General features: G+C 44.6%; 1 protein-coding gene across 1 annotated transcript in view; it reads left to right on the top strand.

The window, feature by feature from the left end:
• SMARCC1 (SWI/SNF related BAF chromatin remodeling complex subunit C1) overlaps positions 1-15,802 on the top strand; it is a 95,125-nt gene that overhangs the window by 24,577 nt on the left and 54,746 nt on the right. The window contains exons 11-18 of the mRNA XM_083466660.1: positions 1,421-1,545; positions 4,949-5,008; positions 6,985-7,022; positions 7,288-7,409; positions 10,571-10,642; positions 13,020-13,133; positions 14,404-14,557; positions 15,211-15,324. Coding sequence (XP_083322786.1) covers positions 1,421-1,545; positions 4,949-5,008; positions 6,985-7,022; positions 7,288-7,409; positions 10,571-10,642; positions 13,020-13,133; positions 14,404-14,557; positions 15,211-15,324 — 799 coding nt within the window. The remainder of the gene's footprint in view (positions 1-1,420; positions 1,546-4,948; positions 5,009-6,984; positions 7,023-7,287; positions 7,410-10,570; positions 10,643-13,019; positions 13,134-14,403; positions 14,558-15,210; positions 15,325-15,802) is intronic.

The following is a 15,802-nucleotide window of genomic DNA, read 5'->3' on the forward strand; positions in this document are numbered from 1 at the left end:
GTTGTTGAACGTAAAAAACGACAACTGTTTTCTTCCTTGTATGAGCCTAAGCTATTGCACACATTATTCATATTTGAAATTTATGTGTGACTTTTCTGCCCTACACCCCTCAAAGTAGCTTAAATTAAAACAATTGAACAGCATCATAGTGTATATAATTTTTTAAAAGGAAGCATTATTGATTTGGATAACAGCTTCCTCCAGAAATGAATTCCTGAAATTCACTAAAGATCCAGTCTAGTGAATTAATCTTCGCTTGTTCATGGTGGGTTGAAGCAGAGTCCTTATTCTGTCCTGATTCCCTGTACTATGTGTACACACGCAAAATGGACCGTGCCTTAGATTGAGCCCCTGCTAAGCATGATCATCTCCTTAGTAGGGCCCCACACTTCCTTTTCAGTGACCTTGTATCAGGAATAGCTGGATTCAGACAGACTCTCTTGGGCCTTCAAACCACGTCTCTGTTATACACACCAGGTCTGCCACTTAAGATTATATTATGAATGATTAATGGTCTGTTCTGGACTGACGACATTAAAAAGGCTCAAATGTGGCAGAGAAGCTTGAAGAAAGGAGGCCATAATTGTCTACCCCTCCTTTCCTTATTACAATTAGACTTACCCCCAATTCCATATCTCCTAAAACCCTATACCACAAATGGAGAAGAATGCATTTGCCTGCAGTCACTGATTTCTGCCAGGCGTATCTATCTAGTCCCAGAGAGTCACACCGCCACAAAATGATCACTGTTAGCTCCAGAATATTAATTAGAAATTCGTTGGAGTTGGAAGGTACTCCTAAGGTACCAGGTATAGGTAAAGGGACCCCTGACCGTTAGGTCCAGTCGTAACTGACTCTGGGGCTGTGGCGCTCATCTGGCTTTATTGGCAGAGGGAGCCAGTGTACAGCTTCTGGGTCATGTGGCCAGCACGACTAAGCCGCTTCTGGCGAACCAGAGCAGCGCACGGAAACGCCGTTTACCTTCCTGGCGGAGCGGTACCTATTTATCTACTTGCACTCTGACATGCTTTCGCACTGCTAGGTTGGCAGGAGCTGGGACCGAACAACGGGAGCTCACCCCGTTGCAGGGATTCGAACCACCGATCTTCTGATCGGCAAGCCGTAGGCTCTGTGGTTTAGACCACAGCGCCACCTGCGTCCCAAGGTACCCAGTACCTTAGTCCAACCCCCTGCTAAGCAGGATTCTCAAGTAAAGCATCCATGACAGATGGCCATCCAGCCAGAAATATTGTGGTTTCTATTCACCTAGTGAATAGCACTGCCCAGAAGTTTCTTACAGGTACATGGGCTCTGCCCAAACTTTTGAGATGCAGTATCACAGTAGTACAGAATGTAGCTGATGCAGCCATATGTTAGGAAGCCGTTAGGTGACTTGTTGTTTGTGCTTAATTTGTCACAGGCAAGCAAGCCTATATGGGAAAAGGCGAGGGCAAAAGGAAGAAGACGAGCAAGAGGATCTTACCAAGGACATGGAGGATCCGACCCCTGTGCCTAACATAGAAGAAGTGGTACTTCCTAAAAATGGTACAGTGTTCCAGATACTTGCCCCATGACTGAGCTGTCTCCGTACCATGGCTTTTGCCATGTCTTGTTTGTTGATGCTGAGGATGGGTAATCTTGATGGAACGGAACTGGACTTTTTGCATAAAACCTGAGCTTGAGTGACTGCTCTTGCAGAGCACAACACATTCTTGCCATGCGTGCAGAGATCTCTCTCCAACACAGTGTTAAAAACAGATATGAAAGCTAGGAGCTAAATGGCACCTTAAATTGAGGCTATGAGTGCAACAATGGAATGTCTAGGTGCACTTTTTATAACAAGAATACAAAGCTGAAAATGAATGAATATTATGTTCATTTTTCACATGGTCTAGTCCTTCCCCTGCCCACCTCCCTAATATTCTTAAGAGGGTCTCTTCTCCAGTCTTCAGAGGAGCTGGAAGTGGGGAGGCAGAAAAAGGTCCTCCTTTCCTTCCACTCTGCAGTTTTAATCTGAAATCTTAGGTGCAGTACTGCGCCCAGAACTCAGAAACTGCTTGCGCTAATGAAATTTCCCTGTCGCAAACTGCGCCTAAAACAGTGGGAGTTTCGAACACTGCTACAATGGCACACACATCAGGCTTACTCACAGAGAGAAGCTCTTTGCACCTCTCCTGCATTCAAAGCAAAAGGGAGAGAGAGTGTGTCCAATCCGGAACTCAGTGTAATGTGAGCATGATTTAGGAATTTCCTGTTTTCTTAGGGTGTTCTGCCCCAAGAATTAAAGGCCAATCTTTGCTTCCCTTAGTGAGAACAATTGTTCATGTTAAAAGTCTTAAGGCGACATGTTCAAGCCCCTGCTGGAGTTGACCTGCAAAAGAGGGTGATCTACCTTCAGTGCTTCCATTCTTTCGTCTCTCCTTCCTCCCGAAGCAAGCCAGACATTCTTCTCCTATCCAGAACTTCCTCCTTCTTCCTTCTAAAACTGCCTCTTTTGTCTGTGTTTGCAGACCGTAATTGGCTCACAGTTATGTGATCAGCTCCACTACCCAGATATCTTTTCCCTCCCTCCCAATGGATAAATCCCCAGCTGCCAACGTAAATGTTTGTTTCCCCCTGAATATATTGTGGAAGTGCATTTGGTTTCCGTTGCTTCGGAGCATCGAAAATATCTAGTCTGTATTTTGATCTTGAATAAACCCCTTCAGAGCTGGCTTTGTGTACATTTTTAGCTGTTGGAAAGAGGAGCGTGTTTTCTCAGCAAAATGCGTGCTTAAAAGATATACTGCCATAATACTCTGCTGATCTGGAGCTGGAGCTGCCCGATCGGTTATTGGAAGGCTCTGTTCCTTATCTACTATCATCATGTTTAGCACAAGATGTAGACAAGGCACCAGAGGCTGCGCTAGACAGATGACTGTCAGAAACATGAGAAGCAATGGGCAAAAAGTAACATTTTCAGCACTGGGCAAGAGAGTAATTTCCAGAATGTGTAGGAATAATAGCTCGCCGCAGTTACTCACAAAGGACCCTTGCGAGAACGCAAATCAGTTTTGCCTGCAGGCTGACAGCAGTGCCCTCTTGGGCTTGCAGCAGGCGTGGTGCCCGTCATCCTCTTCTGAACTGTGGTGGACAGATCAGCAAAGTAAACAGTTAAATGTAGCAAGCTGTGAATGCACAAATCCTGCACCCATGTTTATTGGCCAGTCTTCTCCTTGGTCTCCTGCAGAGCTGGAACAAGGAAGTGGCTTCTGTTTCTCCCCCCCCCCCCAAAATCACTACTGTGTTTTATTCTAACACCTCGGCTGTGCGCTTGCAGGTCTCCCACTTGACAGGCCTTGAGCATGAAATTTTAGAAGTGTTTCATTAGGCTGGCAAAGGAGCGGCAAGGCACAAAGGCAGTGCTGATGTCTACAGTGCAGCTTACTTACTCCCCATTGCGTGGGCACTTCAGTCTCAAGCCACAAAACAAGGAAGGTCTATTGTTGAAGCAAAGGTCTTTCTCCCAGTTTTGTCTTGGAAGTCCTACACAGTCTCAGGGTGGATAATGATCATTGGCTACTCATCACAGTGGCTTGTGTATATGGAGATTTTAATCTGTTTTTAGTTTATTGTTATTTTAACTTTTTGAAAATCTAATTATTAATAATAATTCTTATAGATAATTGTATTGCTTTATCTTTTTCGTAAACCACTTTGTGAGTTTTTTCTAATAATCAAGCAGTGTATCAGTTTTATGAAATAAGTAACTTCTAGCTGTACTGTGGGAATCAGAGGTGGAGAGAGTGCTGTTGCTCTCAGGTCTGGCTTGCGATGGTCTGCTTGGCCATTGTGAGAACACAATGCTGAACTAGACGGTTCTTTGGCCAGGTCCAGCAACTGGCCCCTTCTTTGGGTTCTTTTTATTGGGCAAAGATTTTCAGTGGTCTCTGTCTTAAAAACCTGGGAAAGTAAGACTCAACTGTAATGTTCCAGGCAAGAACCTGATTTTCGAAATAACTACTTATAGGAAGTCTGAATAGAAAGGCTTGATGGTTCTACATTCAAGCATTTCAGTAGTAGGACAGCATCTGTAATGGGAATTGGGGTTGCTTGTGTGTAAACTGCAAACTGCTCCAAGCTAGTAGTATAGCTAAACCTTTCCCTGGTTTGACAGCCCTTACAACGCGACTGTCTCAGTCACTGGCAGAATCCGTGAGTGGGCGTCTCCTAAACTTCTTCCAACATAGAAATTCTTTGACGCCCAGTCTCCTCCTAGATTCTCTGCGCGGAAGCCTTCTGCGCAGCGTGGGCGTGCCAAGCAGAGGTCCTGTGCTCTCTCCGCTGATTTCACTGGAAGAGTCTCGGAGCCTCCTCTCCGCAGTACTCTCTGCCTCTCCTTCCTCCCTGGTGTCCCCTGGATTTCCTTCCCCAGCGGAAGCTCTCTCTCTCTCCTTGCTAGTTCCCTCCCCTGCATCATTGGAGCGTCTTACCTCTCCTCTTGCCTCTGATGGCAGTTCCCTGACAGCATCCTTCAAAATTGCTGTTTGTAGAGTAGCAAGTCAGTCAGCTGGGCTTTGATCAGGAGGCCTTGGTCGTCTGGCCTCAACTTATATGCAGCCAGTCCAGTCTTTGCTCTTGAGGTTTTTTTTATGAGAACCAGAAACATAACTGGATGATCCTAATGAACCGCTCACTGCCTTTCATCCTAACCTTGCCCAGCCTAACCTCGAGTTCTTTATTTATCAAGTCTAATTCACCAACAAATGCAAAGGAAGATTGTTAGCTTGGGATGGGGGCTCATTGTGTGCAAAGCCAGATAATGAGGAAATGTGGTTCATAACCATATGATTGATGGTGGGGAGAGTGAAAAGGTGGCCAGGCTACCTTTGCATAATGTAACAACCCATGCAGTGTTACTGCAGAGAAGGCACAGCCTGACGTTCTCAATCTTGTTTATTTTTTGCAGTAAATCCAAAGAAAGATAGTGAAAACACTCCTGTGAAAGGAGGAACAGTGGCAGACCTTGGTAAGTTCTTTGCTTGGTTTTTTTAAATGATGGATTTCCCCCTCTCCTCTGAGGCTGGCAACTATATTTGCTTTGTAACTCAGCCCGTTCCAGGGGTGTGTGTAAGAGCAATTTTCTGTAGAGGCTTATTCTTACTCTCTGGAGGGCTCTCATTCTAAAGGAGGGTGCAGAGGGGAGAAGCCTCCAAAAGGCTGCCAGACGATTATTATTTTTAAAACTGCCCCAGGCATTTAAAATTATCTCTGTAGGTAGGGGAAGGGTGATTCTTCACTAAAATAGCTGACAGTGCCATGGCAAGTCTTTTTATATCCTTCCCTACTAAAACAATGTTCAGGGAAGCTCACATTTCTTCGAGACAATGCCACTAGTGTTAACTGAACCTTCACAATTTTTCTGACAGTTACAAATCACAGCCTCACAAATGAAACTGGCTATTTGTTAAATTCGTTTGAAACAGTGTGAGTCCCAAAAATGTTTGTAATTTTTGTGGGTTAAAAATAAAATAAGGTCTTAGATTATTTTCCGTAAATATCTGCAGGTGGAAGCATGCTTTTCCAAGCAGGGTAGTGATAGATTTGTAGATGTAACTGGCGAAAAGCTTTTATGGCTACCCAGCTTGTCTTACCTTTAGATGGGAAGGAACCCCAAGTAGGGGCCTCTCATTAAGGGGTCTTAATGGGCAGATGGTCTCATATGGAGTGAGACATGTTGGATCAAGGCCAAGTAGGGCTTTATAGGCCAGGAGTTGAATAGCCTCTGACTTGCTTTTTTACGTCACTGATTATTTATATTATGCTTTCCAACCAAGAGGGGCTCCCAAGGTGGTTCTCAGGAAAAAACAGATACATAGAAATACAAAAATGCAAATACAAATGATACCAATTCAATATATTCCAACAGTGTTTTAAAACAATGCACATCTGTGTTCCTACCAAAAAGGCATTCACAACAAAAATGTTAGGGGAAATCAAGGATACTTAAGCAGCATCCTTACCTTATTAAGGTCAGGGGAATGGAGCAAGGCAGGTGCCCAGTGATGGTCCCAGCAGACACTCCCCTGGGCATCCCTCCTCTCTTCCCCACTGAGCCTTGCAATGTGCAGGAGAAGGGCCACTCCCAGCTAAAGCAGGAACAGGCATGATGGTGGTGAGTTGGTCCCCTGAGTCCCATGCCACAGGCCCCTTTCTGGTCTAGGAAAAAGGTGGGATATAAATAAATGCAGGAGAATTATTATTATTATTATTATTATTATTATTATTATTATTATTATTATTATTACCTTGCCCATATGGCTGGGCTTCCCCAGCCACTCTGGGTGGCTTCCAACAAAATATTAAAAATACAGTAATGCATCAAACATTAAAAGCTTCCCTAAAGAGGGCTGCCTTCAGATGTCTTCTAAAAGTCTGGTAGTTGTTGTTCTCTTTGACATTTGGTGGAAGGGCGTTCCACAGGGCGGGCACCACTACCGAGAAGACCCTCTGCCTGGTTCCCTGTAACTTGGCTTCTCACAGTGAGGGAACCACCAGAAGGCCCTTGGAGATGGACCTCAGTGTCCGGGTAGAACGATGGGGGTGGAGACGCTCCTTCAGATAATAATACTAATACAAGGCTGCTGCTTAAGCGAGTACCCATTTACTGGCCCTTATGGAATACACCCGTGCTCCTTTCTTCTGCGACAGGCTCAATGTTTGCCAAGTCACATGACTTCTCTAGCAATGGCTTGTGCATATTTTTCTTCTCTTGTTCTCGCTGCAGTTATTGCCCCATTGAGGCGCAATGGTGGTAAAGCAGCCTTCCTTGTCCAGGCGCCCCCCCAAGGGTTTCGGACTGCAACTCCCAGCAGCCTTAGCCAACATGGCTGTGGGGTGCTGGGGCTGATGGGAGTGGAGTCCAAAACATCTGGATGGCACGAAGTGTAAAGGCTCATTAGTTGTACCGTTGTGTTTATTTCTCTCTGCTCATTTATTTTGCAGATGAGCAGGATGAGGAGACGGTCGCCACGGGAGGAAAGGTAAACTGCTACCTCTTCGTTTAGAGAAGAATGAGTAAAAATGAACTAAAGTGCAGCTTTAACTGATGTCACTGTGATGTCAGGTGGGTAACCCTGCCCGCCTGCCAAATTGGGTCCTCCAGAAGTTTCAAGATTTGGCCTTGTGGCCAGAAAATGTTTCCCACCGCTACCCCCTGACATCACTATGGCCTTTTGAACTTTTTTTGTGTGGTCTGCACAGCCAATAGCTGACCTCCCAAACAACTCTATATCTTTCCTCCTGCAGGAAGACGAAGATCCCAACAAAGGTGACCAGAGCCGCTCGATAGATACCGGAGAAGACAATGTCACGGAACAGACAAATCACATCATTATCCCCAGCTATGCATCCTGGTTTGACTATAACTGGTAGGTTCTAGGGTGCGCGGAGCCAGGGAATTGTCACAGGTCCAGAGTCTGCTATGTGTGACAGCCACTTGCATGTTAGCCTGCCCTCATGTTCCTGTGATGTATTTCACAGCAGTAAAAACTACCTCAATCTGAAAGTTGCAGCCTTTGACATTAACCTTCCTTTCCACTCTACATCACATATTTTCATTTTGTAGTTATCTCAGCTAAACTGGCCTCTATGCACCATTTGTTGCAAACCGTTCTGGATGCTAGATAACTTGGCCCAGGTATAGCCCAGGAATCGTATGGTCAGTTAAAACTAACCTTGCCTTCTGCCTCAGCATGGTGGGCCATGACCAGTTTAAGCCTGTAGACTGGCTGTTAGCAGCTTCCTGCCTGGAAGGGCTGTTAAATAAGTGAAACAAACCTCTTTGTAGAGCTCGGCACGACAGATGTTCAAACCAGGTTGGATAGATGTTGTGCTTGGGTTGCAAGATGAGCTGTTTCTGTTCCCTTTGAATGGATTCTGAAGTGCAGGAATAAAGAATGGGGTGCACCCATCCGCTGCTTCCCTCCTCCCTAAATGAAGGCAGCATGTCCTAAGTGTGTGCGTTGAGGTCACTTTCTCAGCCAGAACAGTAGATAAATCCATATCGATGCTGAATATGTAATAGGTGTCAGGCCCGGGAACCTGAGAGTTTTATCCATCGCTGCTGTGCTACTCGTACAATGGAGCTTCCTCCCCCTCACTCCACTCCCCCGCAGCCCCCCTACACACCCTCAAAATCTGCTCCAAAAGATTGTTGACCCTCAGAGCTGATGTGGGGTGGGATGGGCTTGGGGAAAGGAAAGGAAGTGAAAGTCCCATTGTGTAAATTGAACATCACTCGGGTAGCGTTCGATAAAATGCTAAATCTTCTGCATTATGGCTTATCTTAGACTGCACTTAATTTTGTACACATGTAGGCTTTCTGAATGTCAGAGTTAGACCTTCACTCCCCATTGAAGTGATTATTATTATCATTATCTTTTTATTTATTTGTACCCCTCAAGGCAGCTTTTACACATAAAAATAAGAACCAAATTATTCCCAATTCCTTTAAAGAAAACTGAGTGGCACACTGAATACCCCCCCCCCAAATTTTTGTCCCACATTTTTTCTCTTCCTTGCTTCTATGGGACCCGTCTTCCTCATGCAGTTGTAGATATGAATAAAATCATGTCTGATTCTTCCAGCCCTGAAGTGCCTTGCTCTGACGTATGTGGACGCAGCTCGTCTAATGGCTGTCTGGGGAAAGTGTTTTCGTATCCAAAGCATGCCCAAGCCCTTGTAACTAGGCTAGACACTACCCTCTAAACGGAATGCAAATTGGCCTGGTATAATTGCCGTTCCGAGACTTGCGTCATTTGGTTGCCAAAAAGGAGGAGGCATTTTTACATCCATGTCCGCCTGTTTCCCTTCATTTCCGTGGTGAATCTTTCAAACGTTAAATCTTGTGTTTCAACCAAGTCAGGCACATCATGCCAGAGATAACATTCCTCCAGAAGCATAGGATGTGGAGGTATTCTTCGCCATTTGTCCTGTTAATTCAATTAATAATTTCCGTATACAGCTTTTAGTGCTAGAGAAGAAGGGTGTTTCTTCAATTCAGAGCAAATTTTGAGTCACTTTTCCTCCTAAAGCCTCCAGTGCACTATATCAATTTAAACATGAGGCAATAACATTTGTAATAAAAACCTGGGTACCATAAATAAAAGGGATGCGGGTGGCGCTGTGGGTTAAACCACAGAGCCTAGGACAGAAGGCCAGCGGTTCGAATCCCCGCGACGGGGTGAGCTCCCGTTGCTCGGTCCCTGCTCCTACCAACCTAGCAGTTCAAAAGCATGTCAAAGTGCAAGTAGATAAATAGGTACCACTCCGGCGGGAAGGTAAACGGCGTTTCCGTGCACTGCATTGTTTGCCAGAAGCGGCTTAGTCATGCTGGCCACATGACCTGGAAGCTGTACGCTGGCTCCCTTGGCCAATAAAGCGAGATGAGCGCCGCAACCCCAGAGTCGGCCACGACTGGACCTAATGGTCAGGGGTCCCTTTACCTTTACCTTTACCATAAATAAAATTAACACAGCACAGGCATCAGTAAAGGATGCTCAGGTCTATTACCTTCATGTCCTGCTGTTGGGCTTCCGCTGAGAATGTGGTTTGCCACCGTGGGAGACTGGATGCCGGTCTGATCCAGCAGGGCCTGCTTTTCTGTTCCTGTGTGTTAAAAGTCAGTGGCCCAAGCACTCTTGGGGGAGAAGGTCCTAACACTCAGCTCTGGCCTAAATCCCGAGAAACGCCTTCTATATAGGCAGCTCTGTTATGGGAGAGGGGGCAGTTGAGGACAATTAAAGTAAATGCATTTGAAGACCTTCAAGTCAGGAACTTCTGTTAATGGCAGTCTCTCTTGGAGGCTATTAAAGCAATTTGTGGGGGAAAATTCACATTACCCAATTATTTTCGACCTAATCTTTCAATAAATGAACTGGCCTTTCGATCGTTCTCTCAAATAGAAAATCCATTTCATAATTCAATTGATGGTAAAGGGATTATATCCAGAACACTGCACATTGTGGTGTGTTGCAGATGAAGAGTGCTCTCTGTATGTTAAAGGAATTGGAAGCAGAGCTGAAACCACAAGATCCATATATGTTGAGTTGGTGTGTTTTGGGTTGTTGTTTTTAAAAAAGAAACTCTTGTTTTCTTTATTTCTTAGCATTGACATGGCTGTTTGCTACAGCCCATAATGTGTAAAGCTAGCACTTCTCTTTACTGTGGACATTGTGACTGTCCTACACCTCTAAGACTGTAACATGTTGCAGTCGATAGTAATGCTATAATAGAAAATCCGAAAGCTATGGGTTCCTGCAGTTGTGACCAAAACTACACTTCGTTCCAAACTTATTTTCCTGCAAATGTAGATTCAGAATGTTATTCCCTCCTACTTTGGCATTAGTGATCTGAAGACTCTTAAGGTTAAATAACTGTTTCTTAAACCTATATTTATAGAAAAGGTCTTGTCTTGGATAGATGTCATGCTCTTAGCCGTGGTTGCTTAGTTTATAGTGTGTGATCAGAGTGTTGAGTGAATCTGGGCATGTTCTACAGTGACCACATTCCGCTTTCCCTCCTGACACAGTATTCATGTAATCGAGCGCCGTGCTCTTCCAGAATTCTTCAATGGGAAAAACAAATCTAAGACCCCAGAAATGTAAGTAAAAGCAGAACAATGTAAGCGTGTATTGTGTCCCCCTTTTCGCTTATAACAGGTACAACGGGTTATACCCAGGGCCATTACAGCCAGGTGCAGATGTAACAGTTTTTGACCTCTTGCAATGGGGCTTTTGACTTGCTCTTCAGCTTGGCAGTTCCCTGACACCAGAAGCGGCTTTTCCTGCATGCATGCCTGTCTGAGACGGCAGAAGGAATCCATCTTGGATCTTTCCATGTGCTGTGGACACTGCCTTTAGAAGCAACTCACTCAGAGGCAAGGAAGTTTTTTGAGGGCTGAGTGCAGTCTGCAACCAGCATAATGTAAGGACATGGAAGTAAATACAAAGTTAGTGTTGGAAAGACGGGTTTGGAGAAACGTGGAGTTTGTGTCAATTTCATAAGGATTTCTTGCCATGCTGAAATTCTGCGTGTTTTGGGCCGTATCCAGTACTGCAGCTCTGCTGGTCCAACAGACCTCCATGAGACAGGGGGGGGGGGCATCTGCCCCTGTCCTCCACTTTGGATGATCATTACGGGTTTTTTGGGGTTTTTTTATACCTGCAAACTGTCTCCTCTTCTGTCCTGTGTAACAGAGCTATGGACATTCCTTATTGTGCACCAAGCAGCCTTCCTCAATGCTTCTGTGTTCCCAAGGGTTCACTTCCAAATGAGAAGGATGGGAGGGATTGTGTCGATGAACACTTTTATTGTGTAAATAATCTTGTCTTGTCTTTTCCTCTTTCTATTTTTTTTATACTTCGTATCTTTGTTATTTCTTAATTTTTCCCCTTTTCCTCTTTTTTGTTCCTTTGGAAATTTTCTATTCTCTACATAATTTTCTTTTTCTTCATATGTCAAGAGATAGCATATGATGTTTGTATAGATATGTAAATTTTTAATCAATAAATAATAATAATAATAAAGCGTTCACTTCCAAAGCCTGATTCCCTCCCCCTCCCCCCCAAATAAAACAATAGTTGGATGGCTTTGGGTTCTTGTGCCTGGCCTGGCGCCTCCGGGCGGAGAGGTTGGAGCTCCAAATAAAAGATATTTTGCCAGAGGCTGTAGGTTCTGAGATGCTGTTTAAATCTGGTAATGCAGGAGAAAGAGGCCTCCCTGCCTGGGAGCCAGTGCTGAGAGGTTTTGCTGCCAGACATCTGGCTTACATCCAAGAGAGCAGTTTTAACCTGCACTTTTTTAGGGATGGAGGCACTAAGGAAAGTGCTAAAGAGACACAGCTCACCTGGGCTCTACTTTGCATTGCGCGAAATGAAGTGTTTAGAAGATGAATCATTAAGTGGGCCAACAAGATAAAGGGAAAATGTATTTCCCTTACATAATGGAAATAGCTGTTGGATAATACTTTCCTGCTTTCTGCCTCCTGAGCTCCGTAGTTTCCATCCTGAATGCCTCTTCTTAATGTTTGCTGTTCTCTCTCTCTCTCCAATTTTCCTTTTCTCTTCTGCTTTTTGTTCTCGCCTCCACCCCCCCACCTGGTTTCACCATGAAAGAGTGCGGAAGGAAGCAGGCTGGTGTCCCAGTTGTTCTTCCTCAGCTGCTCTTCCATGTGTGAAACCCTCTCAGGCTTACTGCATAAGGGAAGTGGCCTTGGAATAGCCGGCACCTTCCTGCCCCAGAGGCGCTCTCCTTGGAGCCCCTCTGTAAGGCTCCACTGAACTGAAACTCAAAACGTCTTCTGACGCCTGGGTTGTAACTAAAGGTATGTGTCCTATTAGTAAACCGAGGACACCCAAGTAGATGAGACACGGCGTAAAAGCTGCACACTGAAGCCCTCATTTACCTTTTTGTTTTGCTTCAGTCCCTAGTCAAAGCAGGCCTTGGTTTTGAACATAACAGGAATTGGTTTTGTTTGGTTTGAAATAGGTCAGCATGCCTGTTCAATTCAGGAAAGGAGATTGAAGGTGTTTGTTTTGCTTCTCAATAGACCTGTCCTCAGACAGGTTGTTAATGATCAACCACATAGTTAAATTGTCAATATTACCTGAAAAACCGCCTCCTTCCCTGTAGTAGTTTCTTCACCCTCAGAAGTTCGGGGGGCAGGAGGGTTGGCAGCAGCCTGGGAGGGCCTTCTCTATGGTGGCCCCTAAGTTATGGAACTCCACCACCACAGAGGCATCTGTTCACCCTGGCTTTTGACACTTGAGGTGCATATTTTTAGGGACCACCTTATCTTTGTGACTGTAAGATGCTTTAAATTGTTTTTAGTATTTCATCGTAACCTGCCCTAGTACCTTAGGGTGAAGGGCAAGTCATTCAGCATCTTAATAGCCTTCTCTGTTAAAGAGACCCTGACATTCTCAAGTGACGCACAGTTGGAGGGTGTGTCCATATTATATCTGTGGATTTCTTTCCAGATATTTGGCTTACCGCAATTTCATGATTGATACGTATCGCTTAAACCCTCAAGAGTACTTGACTAGCACTGCCTGCAGAAGGAACTTGACTGGAGATGTTTGTGCAGTAATGCGGTAAGTCTTGCTCTACTTGGCTGCAGGTGGAACAGGAAATTTAACTCATCAAAGTGTTGTTGTTTTTTAATCAAAAAATCCCGTTGCTCAAAACTTCAGGGTTGGGGAAATATTGAGGGATGAGCACATTAATGCTTGAAAGACGAAGAACATGTACTCTATGCCCAAATACAGCCATGCATTTTCTTACCTGCTGCTTTTTCTGTCAGCTGGCCTGGAGAGTATCCATGCGCAGAGTGTTTCTAAGGCAGTGTGGGAAATGGAAGGAAGAAGCTACTCTTGTTTATATCCTATGCTGCCTTTTTCTTTCTTTTTTACAAGGTGCTCCAGGCACCATCCCCATCTCTGTGGTCTCGGTTAAAAAACCCCTGACAGCCTAATATAGATTCATTAGAGACTGGTTGGAAAGGTGCAGAGATCACACGATGTGATCAAGCCACTCATTCCCAGCCATGATGTCAGTTCTGAGTACTTATTGGTGTAAGTCAAGCATTTGGGAAAGAACTTCCTCAATATGTGCTGTGTTTTCTGGTATTCTTTCCACAACCTCCTGTCAGCCATCTCAGAAGCCTGTGATTACACATTATTATTATTATTATTATTATTATTATTATTATTATTATTATTGGCCTGCAGAAGGGTTGCATTTTATGAAATGCCAGGTTTACTCTTATCAAATGCTCATTTAATAATTTTGCTTTATTCGGGTTTTTATTTTATTTTAAATGTTTATAATGGCTCACAAAAATCAAAATCAGAATTTAAACAGTGCCAAAAGAGCGTATAACCAGACCAACGTAATAAAGCGCAAAGCCACAAAAACCCCAGTGTTGGGTAAGCCAGTCGACAGAGCGAGAGTAAAATTCAGTTCAAACCAATTGCCTGGCACAGTAACTGCTTCTTAATTTGCCTAAAGGCAAGTGAAGAGGGTTTTTCTCACCCTTCAGCAGTTGGGGAGCCTGGCCTGAGGCAAGATGAGAGAGCTGCATCAAGTAATGGGCTTTGTGTGCCATGTAGGGGGCACACACACGCATGTATGCAGCATTCTAGGAAGTTCTCCCCAAGCCCAACTGAACTGAGCTGAACAAGAGTAAAAGGAAAAGATGGGTGTGGAGCTATTGTAAGATGCTTCAGGGCCAGTTCCCCAGTTACTGGTCTTGAAGTTAAGTCCTTCTGTTCTGAAATGTTCCCTCTTTCTGACCCACTGCCTTTCCCATTCTGATAACTTTTCCTTTATTCAGTCTTTCGCTCTTGTAACATTACCTCCTAGGGTACATGCCTTTTTGGAACAGTGGGGGCTTATTAATTACCAAGTGGATCCAGAGAGCCGACCCATGGCCATGGGGCCTCCTCCCACCCCACACTTCAATGTGCTTGCCGACACTCCCTCGGGACTCATGCCTCTTCACCTTCGGACACCTCAGGTAAAGATCCATTGCCATCTTGGAACGCCTTTGCCCCCTACGAATGGTAGCAGGGCCAGCTGCCTCCTTCCTGGTGTTACTCGGGAATTCTAAGCGACCAAAAAAACCAGTGCAGTTTTGGAAGGTTCGGTCCGCCACCTTGTTCAAAATGGTGGCCACTGGTATCCAAACATAGAGGAAAACCTGTTGCACTTGGGGGCCATCATGCAAAATTTGGTCACAATATCATTAAGAGGGGCCCAAATGCGTAGCAAGCAAAAAGCTTTCCAAAATAGTTGATACCATCCAGACGCCGAGGGGGAAGTGCCAAGAACTTTTATATAATTCTGTTTCACCCCTGATTTTTAGTGCCTTAGAGAGTTGTCCCTTTAAAACAAAACCACAACAAAAAACTATTTGCAAACACTAGCAGAGATTCACCGTTGCCATAGAAGGGATACTATAGCTGTTTTTCTTAATCTGACGGATTGTGAGAAATTCTCCTCTCGAGCATTCTTAAGTAGCAGTGGTAGTAGTAGTAGTATCTACTATAAATAGCACGCTTTCAGCATTCCACTTGCACTTCCCCAGTAACATAGGCTGATTAATATGACTGTTCTGATGCTTTCGTATCCTCCCTCCTGCTCTCATCCTTTTTACATTTCTTTACCCAGATCCCAGCTGCTCAGCAGATGTTGAATTTCCCCGAGAAAAACAAGGATAAACCTACTGACCTGCAGAACTTTGGGCTTCGTACAGACATATACTCAAAGAAAACATTGGCAAAGGCAAGGCACTAGATATTCTCTTTTCTTTCCAGACCCCTGTCTGCCCCCTTTGTGTTAAATAATAATAATAATAATAATAATAATAATAATAATTAAAAAAAATTGTTATTTATACCCTGCCCATCTGGCTGGGTTTCCCCAGCCACTCTGGGCGGCTTCCAACCGAATATTAAAAACAATACAGTGTCAGACATTAAGAACTTGCAGAGATTACGTTTTCTGTTTCTTGGGCACCCCATCAGCAACTAAGTAGTCAAGGCTATGTAAGGCAGCATGCCTCTGAATGCCGGTTCCTGGGGGTCATTCATGGGCACTTGCACTCATCTGCTACTTGTGGGGTTCCTGGAGGCACCTGAATGTTGGGAGATTCAAGTCAGACGTACTACTTCACAGAGCACAAGTTCCAACTATGGGATTTGCTACCAAAAGATGTAGTAATGACCACCAACTTGGACCAGTATCGGAGGCAGTATGCCTC

Source organism: Podarcis liolepis (genome assembly GCF_965112155.1).
Source record: "Podarcis liolepis genome assembly, chromosome: 12".
Classification (NCBI taxonomy): domain Eukaryota; kingdom Metazoa; phylum Chordata; class Lepidosauria; order Squamata; family Lacertidae; genus Podarcis; species Podarcis liolepis.